We start from the raw sequence: 17,163 nt of genomic DNA on the forward strand, positions 1-17,163 counted from the left end.
ACGTTTTTGGTTTTTATTTCATTTGCTGTAGAGATCTCAATTGGGTTTAGAAAGGAGCTAAAATCTGAGCCCACACTGAAAATGGATCTTAAAGTTTTGCACAAACTTGTGGAGTCCATGCAGCTCAAGTGAACAAAAGCAAAAATGGGACAAACCAAATACTGTTGAAAAATCATGCACCTGGACCACTGGATGCCCCCCAGTAGGAGCTTTAACAGCCCCTCGGCTGCCCTCGGTCTCGTAGTGTGCCCTGTGGTGTGGTTTGGGCTGCACCTCAATGTGCAGCTCGTACTGGTCTGTGTGGCTGGGCAGAGGCCACTCCAGAGGAGGCAGAGAGGTAACAGGGATGCTGTGGAAGAAAGTAAGATACAATGAGATTTTTAACCAGAAATCCCCCAAAACGATCACACCACAATTCTTTTCTGAAATGAACAAAGCACTAGAATGATGCGGTCTCAAGGACGCTATGATTCATAACATGAAATGTATGCCATCTCAATACGAAAGTCTTTCGGGATGTGTTCCGGCATGTTACATTGAACACTGAAGGTTCAGGAGGTCTGACTCTGAATGTGAAGATACGTCAATATTTTGTTGTACTATACACCGATCAGACATAACATTTTGAACACTGACAGGCGAAGTGAGTAACATTGCTTATCTCATTACAGTGGCACCTGTCAAGGGGTGGGATATATCAGGCAGCAAGAGAACAGTCAGTTCTTGAAGTTGATGTGTTGGAAGCAGGAAAAATGGACAAGTGTAAGGATCTGAGTGAGTTTGACAAGGGCCAAATTGTGATGGCTAGATGACTGGGTCTGAGCATCTCCATAATGGCACATCTTGTGGGGTGTTCCCAGTATACAGTGGTTAGTACCTGCCAAGAGTGGTCGAAGGAAGGACAACCGGTGAACCGGCAACAGGGTCATGGTTGTGGAAGGCTCACTGATTCGCATGGGGCACAAAGGCTAGCCCACATGGTCCACTGAAAAAGTTCATGGTGACACCTTTCTGTTTTAGCCAGCATTAACTTTTTCAGCAGTTTATGTTACAGTAGCTCTTCTGTGAGATTGGACCATGTGGGCTAGCCTCCGTGCCCCATGCAAATCAATGAGTCTTTGACACCCATGACCCTGTCGCTGGTTCACCAGCTGTCCTTCCTTGGACCACTTTTGGTAGGTACTAACCACTACATACCGCAAACACCCCAAAAGATGTGCCATTTTGGAGATGCTCAGACCCAGTCATCCAGCCATCACAATTTGGCCCTTGTCAAACTCACTCAGATCCTTACTCTTGCCCATTTTTCCTGCTTCCAACACATTAACTTCAAGAACTGACTGTTCTCTTGCTGCCTGATATATCCCACCCCTTGACAGGTGCCATGGTAATGAGAGAATCAATGTTATTCACTTCACCTGTAAGTGGTCATGATCTTATGGCTGATCTGTGTATATTATGTAATGTGAGCTGACTGAAATCTTGAATCATTCAGCGATAAGCAAATCTACCTGCAGATTCCAGACACTAGCTGCTTGGGCCAGATTGACGGAATGACAAAGTATGGCTCTGCTTTGGTCTTGACGTCTTGTTCCACCAGGTAGCTCTCTCCGTGGCCATCTGGGTATATAGTGTAGGCTGCCTGGTTGGTTCTCACAATCTTTGTGGGTACTGACCCCGGGCCAAACCCGTTAACAACCTCTGTCAGGCTGTTAGAGCCATAATGGGTAGCAGAATGACGGTCATCATGGCTGCCATTTGGTGAAGGACTTCGTGATCGAGCCGCAGCCACCAGATTCGGGTTCCTGTACATGTCGTAGGTGCGTTTGCCCTGAGGCGATGTAGAGCGAGAACTGGGCCTTGAGGATGAACAGTTTTCCTCAGCTAGGCTGGTGCGGGGCGAGGTCCCCGGGCTGGTGCGAGGGGAGCCTGTGTGGATGTTTTGGAAGCGAGGACACAGCTCTCCAGCCACAGCCTGCCCGCTACCTGGGGACACACAGGGTGATGCGAAGGGCGAGTAAGTCTCAGAGTGCCACGAGGCTGACGAGTTGCTGCTGGCTGGGCTCAGGCACTGAGGCTCACGGTAGATGGCACAGTCCAGACCGGGCACTGTGAGCGTAGGCCTGGGGCTGGCATTCACCAGCGGGTCATGGAGTGAGTTGTGCCCATGGCTGTGATGCTCACGTGATGGCGTGATCTCGATCCTGGGACTCACAGCTTGGGGAGCAGACCTTACGTGCGCTACGTAATTTTTCGGCTCCAGATGCTCATAGCCAGAAAGACCCTCAGAACTGCTTTCAGTATAGGGGGAAGGCTCGTCCAAGGGGTAAGGGTGTGTGTGCAGGGGGAGATCAGTGTCATCTAAAAAAGCAAGAGGACTTGGATGAATATGGTCACTTGTAGGGTTGGACAACATGGTAAATGTATCATATGATGATGCTTAATATATGTGTTTTTACATTGCTCAACTTTGCATCATGATATTTAAATTTACGCCAAATATATTTTAACATCGAATCAATATAAATAACACAAATAGCATGGAAAAGCAGGAAAATAAAATTTTATTTTACCATTTAATCGGCTACTTGTTACTGTGCTTAATAATAATAATAATAATAATAAACTTGGTCAGTGAAATGAAAAGAAAAGCATATTGTCATCATACAGTATCAACAAACCTTAATCGTAAGATAGATAAAGCAACAATGCAACAAAAAACATGCAGACTGTGGGCTTGGAATTTTCCTGCTATCAAATTGAGAGGTAAAGAGTGAAAGAGTTGGTCTTGTTGGAGTCAGGCGAGTACAAAATCTCATGCTTTTGTAACTGGCTTTAAAAACTAGCACAAATGGGGAACATGAGAATGAGGAAGAACTGTTGGGTGTTTCCAAACATTCCTAATACTGTATACATTCATCTCAAACTGATTTCAAGGTCAGCAGTCCTGAATATCTAAAACTATGCCCTAAAACGAAAAGAAACAACTACTAGGGGGGAAAAAATCCCAAACCTGAAATGCATTACATTGCCAACATGTTCTGCCCAAAGCACTTTGGCACAGTTTGCACTGCAATTAATCATCACTAACCTCTTCCACACATTCGCACACACACTTACACACCGATACACAGCTCAGAAGTAAGAGACTAAGCAAAAACAGACCTTTAAGATCTCCAGAAGGAAAGTCGCTCTCAGGTGGTTCATAGTTAAACAGGTAATCAAACTCCAGCTCCTCGGAGTTCACTTGAGTGAGCTCTCCAGGGAGCCCTAACTCACAGCACTCCTTATCTTCATACAAAGAGCTCATCTGCCTGATCTGCAAGTTGCCTCAAAGTCTGAATCATGAAATTGTAGAAGAACAGGCTGAGAAAACACTGAGTGTAAAATGTGGAGCTCAGGGAGAACCAGAAGCGCTCAGTGCGTTAAAGTGATGCAGCCATGAGACGCAGAAGAGCAACTTCCGCCCTCACCTTCAGAGGACAGAGTGGGCGTGGCCCAGTGCTTAGGACCAGACAGATACTGGAGATACAGTAAGTGGTAAATGAACGCCTCCTGTTGATAGCTGACACTTTGTTGTTGTTGTTTTTTTTAACGGTTTTTGAGTTCTGCTTGTGATCCTAAGTGCTGCTGCTGCCCTCAAGTGTTCGACACCAAAACAGAGACATGATGAAGTTTGGAAGAAATGCATCACTGGTTGGTCCAACCTCAGCCTAGCTTTCGTGTCATAATGTTATATGACCTAATAATATGTCAGGTCATAATAATAATAATAATAATAATAATAATAATGAACATGTTATTAGGTGGGGCGGCATGGTGGTGTCGTGGTTAGCGCTGTTGCCTCACAGCAAGAAGGTCCGGGTTCGAGCCCCATGGCCGGCAAGGGCCTTTCTGTGTGGAGTTTGCATGTTGTCCGCATGGGTTTCCTCCGGGTGCTCCGGTTTCCCCCAAAGACATGCAGGTTAGGTTAACTGGTGACTCTAAAGTGAATGTGAGTGTGAATGGCTGTCTGTGTTTATGTGTCAGCCCTGTGATGACCTGGCGACTTGTCCAGGGTGTACCCCGCCTTTCACCTATAGTCAGCTGGGATAGGCTCCAGCTCGCCTGCGACCCTGTAGAATAGGATAAAGCGGCTACAGATAATGAGATGAGATGAGATGTTATTAGGTGGGGTGGCACAGTGGTGTCGTGGTTAGCGCTGTTGCCTCACAGCAAGAAGGTCCGGGTTCGAGCCCCGTGGCCGGCGAGGGCCTTTCTGTGCGGAGTTTGCATGTTCTCCCCGTGTCCGCGTGGGTTTCCTCCGGGTGCTCCGGTTTCCCCCACAGTCCAAAGACATGCAGGTTAGGTTAACTGGTGACTCTAAATTGACCGTAGGTGTGAATGTGAGTGTGAATGGTTGTCTGTGTCTATGTGTCAGCCCTGTGATGACCTGGCGATTTGTCCAGGGTGTACCCCGCCTTTCGCCCGTAGTCAGCTGGGATAGGCTCCAGCTTGCCTGCGACCCTGTAGAACAGGATAAAGCAGCTAGAGATAATGAGACGTTATTAGGCCTTAACATATTATCATCTACAAACATCTTCCAGTACATCCAGAATTCAGGAATTCCACAAACACATTCTTCTTCACAACAGCATGCACGAGCTCAATCATCCATCCATCCATCCATCCATCCATCTAGATCTGAGCAGATGTCTAAACAAACAAGCATGTGAGCGAGCAGTGTACATTCCTCATGCCCATGTCTACCTGCACTCATGTGTCGGTTACGCGCACGTGGACCCGCAGCATCTCCTTCCGGACGGACAGATGTGAGCGCGCGACAGCAGAATGGACTCCATCCAGATGCGAACTTCATTTGAAGCTTCTCGCGACGCGCTTTCAGGAGAAATGACCCCTTTCTCGTGCGCGCACTTTTTAACGCGCGTCCTCGTGCCGGCGCAACACACGTAAGCAAACGCAATTAAGGTGCGCGCGACTGGGCGTCCCGTGCGTTATAAAAGCCCGGGCTTCCCTGACACGTAGCCCGCATGAGATTCAGGACGCAGCCTAGTCAAGCCCTGCGTGTCCCTCTGGACGTGTTCGATTAGGAGTTCGCCATGAGCGCGCGCGCATCCACCCCACCCGGTGCTCCAGATGTGGACGTGTTGCGCTCGTGGAGATTCCTGTCCACAGGATGACCAGCTTTACCATACAGCATGCAAGCAATTCTCGCTTGAAACACAGACACCATGGTTCATTTAGCAAAAGGGGGGGAGGGGAAAATATCAAATACGTTGATTACCAGTTAATCACAACACTTCTGCACGCGCCATCCATACCTTGATCCATCGACCTCATGCTGTGGTATTGAGCCAACCTCCAGGTTTCTCTAAACATTTAGGGAGAAAAGTAATTCAAATAATTGTAGGAAGGAAAAAAAAAAAAGTCAGCGCGTCAGAGCATCGATTTAAAAAAAAAAAAAATAGAGATATAGATATATAGATGTATAAAATAATCCCTCAGATGTGGAAGTGGAAGAGCCTGGTCTGCTGTCTGGCTCTGAAGGTTTACTGTGAGCACTGAGAGCGGCTTTCCTCCTCAGCTCGGGCTGTTTATAATATGGGCCAATGCTGTAAAATAACGGGATTCCCTCAGTGTTTCCTCCTGTTTATGCGCGTCTCCATGGCAACCCTGGAGCGGCTCCATGTCGGAGGCAGCAGGGCTTTTCCTGCGGAGCCCACACAGCTCAGGAATCTATGACGTAGGCGGGACGCGCGGGCGCGCGCGCGCGGGCGGGCGGGCGCGCGCGAGACAGAGAGTGAGAGAGCCAAAGAAAGAAGCGCTCGCGCACAAGCAGCTCATTGTGGCGCGTGCAGAGCTGGGGGGGGGGGACACAGGCGCCATGTTTAAACACACACACACGCACACACACACACACGCGAGAAATGCGAATTAGACCCAGCTGGGTTGAAACTCGGACGGTGAATTCTAACACAGCGATGTCTTTCATGATCTGGGCGAGAAGCAGGAAAAAGAGTGTGATTGATTCAGTTACATTACTCTACATTTCAAAGTTTCCATTCATTTCAGTCTGTTTCCTCATGGAAATTTTTAGAGATGCATGGGGATGGGGGCAAAGCCACAGAGGGGAGGGGAGGGGTTTTGTTTTTTTTTTTAAATTTTTTTTTATGTCCAAGCTAGGGCTGGAACGATATATCAGAACTCACGATATGATCACTACATATCAAGGTTTTCGATATATGCTTACGTGTTTACATTTACCTGAGGAGCGGCGCTGCGGTAGTCTGGTTAACACCAGACCATATTACAAGTGAAATATGGTCTGGAATCCGCCTATTGAATTTCTCGTAGGGGAGGTGTGGTTTACGATTGTCAACGGCCGCTTATTGGACGTTGCGAATGTCTATCATTTGGCGTATACATGGCAGTTGTACCTGGTGACGTAGTTAGAGCGACGAAGAGGCGAAGAAGAGAAGGAAAGAGAAGGCAAAACCATCCAGCCAGAGCAGGTCATGATATATTTTTTACCATATTAACATGCCATTGTGTGTCATGCCTGATGTAAAGACTCTCGTCTCTGCGAGCCTACCACACAGATTTAATACTTGTCATTTTTAGGGCATACCTAACAACGTGTTTTCTTTCTCTCTCCCCCCCCATCTGTCCCTCTGAGTTACATGTTGATCCTGGGATTGAGATGCTGGCCTCTTCTGCCCCTCGGACCTGCTTGATCCATCCTGGTGCCCTGTGTCTGGTCGGAGTTTTATCGCCCCGCTCCTGTGAAGGACGGCCCCATGAGGACAGTTGAGGGTTATACCTGTTAAAACTGTTAATATTATAGTCAGGCTGTCTGTTGTTGCCCAAATGAGGATGGGTTCCCTTTTGAGTCTGGTTCCTCTCGAGGTTTCTTCCTCATGTCGTCTGAGGGAGTTTTTCCTTGCCACCGTCGCCACAGGCTTGCTCATTGGGGATAGATTAGGGATAAAATTAGCTCATGTTTTAAGTCGTTCAAATTCTGTAAAGCTGCTTTGCGACAATGTTTATTGTTAAAAGCGCTGTACAAATAAGCTTGATTTGATTTGATTTGAAAACAAAAATAGGAAAACAATGGCACCGAACGATTACTGCCGTTTGTGCAAGACAAATATGAGAGAAGCTGGACCCGCCGCCATGTTAAATCTCATCTCATCTCATTATCTCTAGCCGCTTTATCCTTCTACAGGGTCGCAGGCAAGCTGGAGCCTATCCCAGCTGACTACGGGCGAAAGGCTGGGTACACCCTGGACAAGTCGCCAGGTCATCACAGGGCTGACGCATAGACACAGACAACCATTCACACTCACGGTCAATTTAGAGTCACCAGTTAACCTAACCTGCATGTCTTTGGACTGTGGGGGAAACCGGAGCACCCGGAGGAAACCCACGCGGACACGGGGAGAACATGCAAACTCCACACAGAAAGGCCCTCGCCAGCCCCGGGGCTCGAACCCAGGACCTTCTTGCTGTGAGGCGACAGCGCTAACCACTACACCACCGTGCCGCCCGCCATGTTAAATGTGATCCGTAAACAGTCCCAAATAAACTACAAGCTTCCGTTTGTCGAGTAGTCACCGTCTTTCCACCCCTCCCCACTCTCTGATTGGCTCCCTAACTCAGGCAAGCCTTTAGACCATAGTTTCCATGCTGTCTTTTCAGATCGGAACGATTGTGCAAAGCAGCATGGGATTTCCCAGGCTAGCGCTGCGGTGGTTACCACCGTCCCGTCGCCTCGCAGCAAGAAGGTTCCAGGTTTGAATCGAACCTGCGGGTTGACCGAGGTCTTTCATGTTCTCCTTCTGCCTGATGTCCCTTTTCCACCAAAGCAGTTCCAGGGCTGGTTCGGGGCCAGTGCTTAGTTTGGAACCAGGTTTTCTGTTTCCACTGACAAAGAACTGGCTCTGGGGCCAGAAAAACCGGTTCCAGGCTAGCACCAACTCTCTGCTGGGCCAGAGGAAAGAACCGCTTACGTCAGCGGAGTTGTTAAGACCAACAACAATAACAAGACCTCGAAAGATCGCCATTTTTAAGCGACGAGAAGCAGCAGCTGTACAAACATGAAGTCATCCATTATTATTATTGTTGTTGTTGCTGCTGCTGCTTCTTCTGCGTTGTTTTTGCTTTGATATTCGCACCAAGGTTTAGGCAAACGTAGCGACGTAACTGACGTATACAGCGACGTAATGACGTGGCTTCCCTTAGCACCGTGAGCTATGGAAAAGCAAACTGGTTCTCAGCTGGCTCGCAAGTTGAACGAGTTGTGAACCAGCACCAGCACTGGCCCCGAACCAGCCCTGGAACTGATTTGGTGGAAAAGGGGTATGAGTGGGCTTCCTCCCATAGTCAAGTCAAGTCAACTTCTCATCTCATCTCAGCTCATTATCTGTAGCCGCTTTATCCTGTTCTACAGGGTCGCAGGCAAGCTGGAGCCTATCCCAGCTGACTATGGGCAAAAGGCGGGGTACACCCTGGATAAGTCACCAGGTCATCACAGGGCTGACACATAGACACAGACAACCATTCACACTCACATTCACACCTACGGTCAATTTAGAGTCACCAGTTAACCTAACCTGCATGTCTTTGGACTGTGGGGGAAACCGGAGCACCCAGAGGAAACCCACGCGGACACGGGGAGAACATGCAAACTCCACACAGAAAGGCCCTTGCCGGCCACGGGGCTCGAACCCAGACATTCTTGCTGTGAGGCGACAGCGCTAACCACTACACCACCATGCCACCATTGCCAAAAGTATTCGCTCACCTGCCTTGACTCACATATGAGCTTAAGTGACATCCCATTCCTAATCCATAGGGTTCAATATGACATCGGTCCACCCTTTGCAGCTAGAACAGCTTCAACGCTTCTGGGAAGGCTGTCCACAAGGTTTAGGAGTGTGTTTATGGGAATTTTTGACCATTCTTCCAGAAGCGCATTTGTGAGGTCACACACTGATGTTGGACGAGAAGGCCTGGCTCTCAGTCTCCGCTCTAATTCATCCCAAAGGTGTTCTATCGGGTTGAGGTCAGGACTCTGTGCAGGCCAGTCAAGTTCATCCACACCAGACTCTGTCATCCATGTCTTTATGGACCTTGCTTTGTGCACTGGTGCACAGTCAGGTTGGAAGAGGAAGGGGCCAGCTCCAAACTGTAAAAACAGTCTGCATGCCTAGGTGATTTTATACACCTGTGGCCATGGAAGTGATTGGAACACCTGATTCCGATAATTTGGATGGGTGAGCAAATACTTTTGGCAATATAGTGTATATATATATATATATATATATATATATATATATATATATATATATATATATATATACACACACATACACACACATACATATATGTGTGTGTGTGTGTGTGTGTGTGTGTGTGTGTGTGTAGGTATGTCCAAAGATCAACTGGCGACTCTAAAATGCCTGTCAGTGTGAATGGATCTCTCTCTCTTTCTCCTCTGTGATAGACTGGTGACCTGTCCAGGATGAACCCCGCCTCTCATGGACCTTTCAGCCATCCTATAAAATTAAGACCTGTCCTTGATCAACAGCCCAACGCTGGCAGCTTGATGATAGTGGGATCTGAACCTTCCAATCAGTAAATCAGTAGCCCAATGCCCTGTACATGTTACATATTCACACAAAAGTATATAAAATACACTATATATTGCCAAAAGTATATGGACACCTGACTCACACCCATATGTGCCTCTTGAACACCAACGCTTGAGTCCACCTTTGCTATTATAAGCAGCTCCACTCTTCCGAGAAGGCTTTCCTCAGGATTTTGGACCGTGACTGTGAGGATTTGTGCTCATTCAGAAACAAGAGTACTGTGTTAGGAGGCCTGGAGTGCAGTCAGTGTTTCTGCTCATGCCAAAGGTGTTCAGTGGGGTTGAGATCAGGGCTCTGTGAAGGACACTGAAGATCTTCCACTCCAACTTTGGCAAACCATGCGTTCATGGAGCTCGCTTTGTGCACAGGGACAAACTTGGGCCTCTTGGTTCCACTAAAGGGAACTTGTCATGTTACAGCATCTCATCTCATCTCATCTCATCTCATTCTCTCTAGCCGCTTTATCCTTCTACAGGGTCGCAGGCAAGCTGGAGCCTATCCCAGCTGACTACGGGCGAAAGGCGGGGTACACCCTGGACAAGTCGCCAGGTCATCACAGGGCTGACACATAGACACACAACCATTCACACTCACATTCACACCTATGGTCAATTTAGAGTCACCAGTTAACCTAACCTGCATGTCTTTGGACTGTGGGGGAAACCGGAGCACCCGGAGGAAACCCACGCGGACACGGGGAGAACATGCAAACTCCGCACAGAAAGGCCCTCGCCGGCCCCGGGGCTCGAACCCAGGACCTTCTTGCTGTGAGGCAACAGCGCTAACCACTACACCACCGTGCCGCCCCATGTTACAGCATACAAAAAAAAAAACATTCTAGACAATTGCGTGCTTCCAATATTGTGGCGACAGTTTGGGGAAGAACCATGTATGAGTGCGATGGATGGGTGTCCATGTGTGTACAGTATGTATAAAAACATCACAAATCAAAGCCAACACGCAACCAGTTTTCTTTAGGAAGGTTGGTGTAGCTAGATTATTTTCAGTAATTAAATGTACCAAAAGTTGCAAAGACCCAACGTTTAGAAGAACCAGAACTGTTCAGAATTGACAGTAAATAATCAGTAATAATTGTGTTCTTAAAGAACACAATTTGTTGCTTAAAGCAACAATGTGTCTGGGAAAGGTATCAGGAAGCACTTTATCCTGGTCTGGTGGATCCAGAGCCTATCAGAGGAACACAGGGCATGACACAAGAATACATCCTGGAAGGGACACTAGTCCATCATGGGCTGTATATTTTTGGGAGGTCTGAGGAACCTGGAGAACCTTCAGGAGAACATGTGAAACTGTATACAGAGAGAAACCTGAGTTCACGATCATGAGGTGGCAACACTACTGACTTTGCTGACGCTAAATCAAATCTGGTCGTCTTTCCTTCTGAAAGATTAACATGAAGGGTGTTTGGTTCTAGAACCCGACCACAAAGTGCTTCCTGCTTTTAGGAAGATAAAACTCTATAGGATCCTAATTGCCCCACACCCACACAAACACACGTCCACCCACGTTTTAAAGAGTGTATAACAATAACAGTTGAACTATTTCCTGCTGTACTGTACCAGTACATTACTGTGTGCACTTCATACAGATTTGTTCTTAAGGCATTTTCCAACTGAAATAAACACAATAAACGTGGATTCACATTTGAATATTTCTAACATTGGTCAGGGGCGGGGTTAGTGCTTGTACGTTAACTTTTTTTTTTTTGGAAAGTCTAATCATATCAGTGATGGGACAGTTAAAGGTCTGAAGTGCTTATTGAAACATATTCATGTGCTAAACAAGTTTAAAAAATTTTATAAAGTTTATTCTCATTACCCACTCAGAGCTATGGAACTGTCCAAAAAAAAAAAAAAGGCATTGGATTTGATCTTAAACATGCCTTTAAGTTTGCCGTTCAACCACATAGCATATATTTTTTACTCTCATTATTTATACTTATGGCGGCACGGTGGTGTAGTGGTTAGCGCTGTCGCCTCACAGCAAGAAGGTCCGGGTTCGAGCCCCGTGGCCGGCGAGGGCCTTTCTGTGTGGAGTTTGCATGTTCTCCCCGTGTCCGCGTGGGTTTCCTCCGGGTGCTCCGGTTTCCCCCACAGTCCAAAGACATGCAGGTTAGGTTAACTGGTGACTCTAAATTGACCGTAGGTGTGAATGTGAGTGTGAATGGTTGTCTGTGTCTATGTGTCAGCCCTGTGATGACCTGGCGACTTGTCCAGGGTGTACCCCGCCTTTCGCCCGTAGTCAGCTGGGATAGGCTCCAGCTTGCCTGCGACCCTGTAGAAGGATAAAGTGGCTAGAGATAATGAGATGAGATTTATACTTATGCCTAATATGATTTTGCGATGGTGCACATATACGGTATACGTTTCAGGAAATCATGAGGCAAAGGTTCACACACACACATTCTCTTCAACAATTTCAATTTTTTTTTTCTTGCATTGTTAATTAGATCATAGGAAATTGTTACTGCTTCTCTGTCCTGTGCCTGTTTATTAGACTTGGCAAGTGGTAGTAATTTTATAGGAAGAAGGAGTACATACACCCACCAGCCACTTTAATAGGAACTCGTTCTTGAGTCTAAGATTCCTGTTCTACAGGAGTAGAACCCAATATGGTCTTCTGCTGTTGCATGCTGAGATGCTTTTCTGCTCACCACGGTTGTAAAGAGTGATTATACCGTATGAATTACTATATCCTTTAAACCAATCTGTCCATTTTCCTCTGACCTCTCTTATCAATAAGGCCCACAGAACTGTCGCTCACTCAATGTTTTTTGTTTTTCGCACCATTCTGTGTAAACTCGAGAGACTGCTGTGTGTGAAAACCCCAGGAGATCAGCAGTTTCTGAAATACTCAAACCAGTCCATCTGGCACCAACAGTTGAACTGAACATTAACTGAAGCTCTTGATTTGTATCTGCGTGATTTTATGTACTGTGCTGCTGTCAAGGGATTGGCTGATTAGAGAACCGCAGGAAACAGCAAGTGGGCCGACTGGGTGTTCCTAATAAAGTGGCTGGTGAGTGTAGCTAGCATACTGCTTGATTCTGAATCTTCGTTTTTGTACCTGTAAATGAGTTCGAGGCAGTCTAGGTGTTTCATACTAACATGAAGCCAAGTTGCCCATCTCATTTGCTACCCTATATTTAACGATAGTCTTAACAAGTCATGAAAATTCAAAGAAGTCAAAGAAATGTGTTCTGGTAAACGTCCACAATAAATGCTGCACGAAAATGTAACGAGGCACATTAACAGCTTCTCTTAGTGCCCTGTGGAGGAAGCTGATGAATGTTGGGATATCATCACGAGCCAAGATAAATGACACAGAGCTTAGGGCAGAGACGAGGCCTCCAGAATTTGGCTCTGCTCTGTTTAAAAAAAAAAAAAGTATGCTGGAAGACTCAGTGATATGCGACACGGAGTTTCTCTCAGATGAATAGAGCGATATGTTCTGCATGTTTCCCACACTGACTTCTCTGTATACAAAATGAACATAAGTTTAACAGGGACAACTTATACTTCATACATTTACTATATATAAATAAATACAGGTTTACACACAGGGAGACACGGTGGTGTAGTGGTTAGCGCCGTCACCTCACAGCAAGAAGGTCCGGGTTTGAGCCCCGTGGCCTTTCTGTGTGGAGTTTGCATGTTCTCCCCGTGTCCACGTGGGTTTCCTCCGGGTGCTCCGGTTTCCCCCACAGTCCAAAGACATGCAGGTTAGGTTAACTGGTGACTCTAAATTGACCGTAGGTGTGAATGTGAGTGTGAATGGTTGTCTGTGTCTATGTGTCAGCCCTGTGATGACCTGGCGACTTGTCCAGGGTGTACCCCGCCTTTCGCCCGTAGTCAGCTGGGATAGGCTCCAGCTTGCCTGCGACCCTGTAGAACAGGATAAAGCAGCTAGAGATAATGAGATGAGATGAGGTTTACACACAATACATACCATATGTACCTTTTCATTTCGCTTTACTTCCTTCAATTTCTCTTCTGGAATCTTCGACCGTAGCGTTGTTGAATTATCCATTCTGATTGGTCAGAAGGTGTTGATTAATTTTCTATAACAATAGTTCCAGCTCAAATGTAAGAGTTGGTATGATTTGGTACAGATTTATGCTTATGTGCTCTTGTAATAAGTTATCGTTTCTATAGTAATAACTTACACACTGATTTGCATGGTGGATGTTCAATAAAAACAGATTTTTAAAAAAGTGATGCTTTACGTGAGGAGATTTTTTTAGCATTTGCAGAAGGAGTCTCGGGCAGCATGGTGGTGTAGTGCTTAGCACTGTCACCTCACAGCAAGAAGGTTCTAGGTTCAAGCCCAGTGGCTAACAGGGGCTTTTCTGTGTGGAGTTTGCATGTTCTCCCCGTGTCTGCATGGGTTTCCTCCAGTGCACCATCCAAAGACATGCAGGTTAGGCTAATTGGTGGCTCCAAATTGACTGTAGGTGTGAATGGTTGTTTGTCTCTGTGTGTCAGGTCTGCGATGACCTGGCGACTTGTCCAGGGTGTACCCCGCCTCTCGCCCATAGTCAGCTGGGATAGGCTCCAGCTTGCCTGCGACCCTGTACAGGATAAGTGGTTATGGATAATGGACGGATGATATTACAGTATATTAGCGATGAGCCTCATATTGCAAACCTCACAAAATTAGAATCATATCAAAAATATCTGCTGATTCTTTTCTGGACAAGAACATTATACATTCAATGGCTTTACTAACAAAATGAACATAGTTTGGTTGAATAGTCAAATGTATATATACAGCACTTAACAATTACCTTGATCAAATGGATCATTGCCTACGCCAACTGTGTTGGAGGACGTTATGTTTTCACCTCTGTTTGTTTGTTTGTGTGTCTGTTCCCAACGTAACTGGACAGATTTTGATGAAATTTTGAACAAAGGTGAGCCATGGGCCAAGGAACAATTGATTAAATTTTGATGTAAATCCGGATATGTATGTGGATCCAGGATTTTCTTGTCTCTTCCCAACGTAACTCAAAAAGTAGTGAACAGATTTGGATGAAATTTGGTGGACACCTTTAGTATTATCCTCGGTTCAAGTGATTTGATTTTGATGTTGATAACATGTGGCTTGGCGGAGATATGCCCTCTAGTCTACCGAGTGCCTTTCTAGTTGATTCATTCAATAGCCAGTCTGTCTTCCAGCATTTTCTGGGAGGTGGAAGAAAACCTGGAGGAAACCCACATAAATTTTGTTCACACCTGGCATTAACATGCATCCTGGGTGATTCTGTTCTGTTGTAAGTAGACAGCACTAAGTGCAGACATGAACGGAATCCAATTTGTCTCGGAGACACACCATGATCCGATCATTCAAACCACTTTGGGAGATGATCTGTGATGCACATGACCACATAATATTTGTAGCATGAATACAAAAACCTCAATGTATCCAGCTGCGACCTGAAGGACCACGTAATTGATAGCGCCATCACCCTAGCCAGAAAATACACAATCACTGGGAGACTGAATGGAACAGTATCCATAATGGATAGAGCAGATTCTATAATTCTATAGCAGTGAAGAAAGCAGCTGCTTTTCAGAGCATCTTTAGTCTTATCTTCTGTACAGTTATAGTTATACGAGATAGGACTGAAAACAAAAGCAGCGAATGTTTGATGTAATAAATATGCGTGACGTGTTCCTTCAGCGGAAATGATGTATGAACTCCGAGCACAAGTGGTCACTGGAGACACGGTTAAAGAGCCAGGCCATTTATTGGAATAAAAGTATATTCTATTCTATAAAACAGTATGAAACTCTATTAATTAACGTTATTAATTCGCATTATGCCCTGCAATCGTTCATCCTAATTAAAACACTGTCCCTTTTAACCTGTCCATGTTAACATAAGTACAGATCCATCAGTAACACTGAGGTGTCACTTCAAATAAAAAAGAATTCAACAATCCAGAACTGACTAAGACTGTTTTCCATTCAAACGAGACAAACACTGACGAAAAATATTTTTTCAGTGTTGAGTTCTGTCAATTAAGTACATAGGAAGAAATAAGAGTGCTGTCCCGGCTTGGTGAAGCTGCTCCGCAAATGGTTGTGTGAAGAAATTTAATGCATGGCATCACAGGGAAAAAATGAAAGTGTTGGTATTTTTCCACACCAGTAGGAACGATCGTTTAAAGCTGCTGAACTCAAATCCAATATCCCCTCACACAAAAGGAATCTATTCAAGATCCTGACCTGTTTCCAGTGTGAATGGGAAAAGACAAGTCTGCCCCGATCACCCACACAGGGATTAATGCACAAAAAAAGGTGTCTGTTTCTGGATTGATCCTCCAAGGCTGTGGTGAAACTCTGACAGAGTGAGATGGAGACACAAACATCAGTCAGTGTCACTTCTCAACGATTCTTTCTGTCACGCCCTTGGGATAGGGTTGAGAGGAAAACGGCAAAATACAGAAAAGAACACCGATCCTCGTCAGGACAAGTCAAAATCGATACTGACACCAAATCATAAACATGTGGGTGGGTGCTGAAGGATAGGAGGAAAAAAAATAATACAATCTACATTCAGTGGACACTTTATTAGGAATATCTACAGACCTATCTGCACACCCTTAAACTAATACTTTGTTGAAGCACCTTTTGATTTAATTACAGCATTCAGTCTTTTTGGGTTCACACCTGCCATCAGTCAAAATGACTCTAATTAACCCCAAATAAAGTTCAGACATTCACTCAGTTGCCTCCTCCAGCAAAAGCCAGCGTTCACAGAGAGCTTACAAAGCATCAAAGGGATCTCACTGTTGAAAGGTATCAGTCAGGAGAAGGGGACAAAAACATTTCCACGGCATTAGATATACCATGGAGCACAGTGAAGACCGTCATCAAGAAGTGGAGAAAATATGGGACAACAGTGTCATTACCGAGAACTGGACGTCCCTCCAAAATTGATGAAAAGACAAGACGAACACTGGTCAGGGAGGCTGCCGAGAGGCCTACAGCAACACTGAAGGAGCTGCAGGAATTTCTGGCAAGTACTGGTTGTGTACTACATGTGACAGTAATCTCCCGTATTCTCCATATGTCTGGACTATGAGATGGGGTCAAATAAGAACATCCAGGCCTGGCTAAATTTTGCAACGAAAAAAACATCAACTCTCCCAAAAGCATGTGGGAAAATGTGTTCTGGTCTGATGAAACCAAGGTTGAACTTTTTGGCCACAATTCCAAAAGGTATGTTTGGTCCAAAAACAACACTGCGCATCACCAAAAGAACCCCATACCCACGGTGAAGCATGGTGGTGGCAGCATCATGTTTTGGGGTTGTTTTTCTTCAGCTGGAACAGGGGCTTTAATCAAGGTGGAGGGAATTATGAACAGTTCTAAATACCAGTCAGTTTTGGCCCAAAACCTTCAGGTGTCTGCTAGAAAGCTGAAGAGGAATTTGATCTTTCAGCATGACAATGACCCCAAAAAAGTTTTGGAACGGCCCAGCC

The 17,163-nt window shown here is 45.8% G+C and overlaps 2 protein-coding genes across 5 annotated transcripts in view; both read right to left on the reverse strand.

Annotated features, from left to right (window-relative positions):
* The window catches only part of nfatc2a (nuclear factor of activated T cells 2a), a 46,928-nt gene extending 43,473 nt beyond the window's left edge, over nt 1–3,455 (reverse strand). For all 4 annotated transcript variants that reach the window (XM_060937370.1, XM_060937369.1, XM_060937368.1 and 1 more), the window contains exons 1-3: nt 3,166–3,455; nt 1,512–2,361; nt 181–349 (exon numbers count right to left, since the gene is read on the reverse strand). In XM_060937370.1, coding sequence (XP_060793353.1) covers nt 181–349; nt 1,512–2,361; nt 3,166–3,310 — 1,164 coding nt within the window. In that variant the 5' untranslated portion in view covers nt 3,311–3,455. The remainder of the gene's footprint in view (nt 1–180; nt 350–1,511; nt 2,362–3,165) is intronic.
* Nucleotides 1–17,163, reverse strand: part of src (v-src avian sarcoma (Schmidt-Ruppin A-2) viral oncogene homolog) — a 409,402-nt gene that overhangs the window by 322,296 nt on the left and 69,943 nt on the right. The window lies entirely within an intron of this gene.

The sequence above is a fragment of the Neoarius graeffei genome, chromosome 13 (genome assembly GCF_027579695.1).
Source record: "Neoarius graeffei isolate fNeoGra1 chromosome 13, fNeoGra1.pri, whole genome shotgun sequence".
NCBI lineage: Eukaryota > Metazoa > Chordata > Actinopteri > Siluriformes > Ariidae > Neoarius > Neoarius graeffei.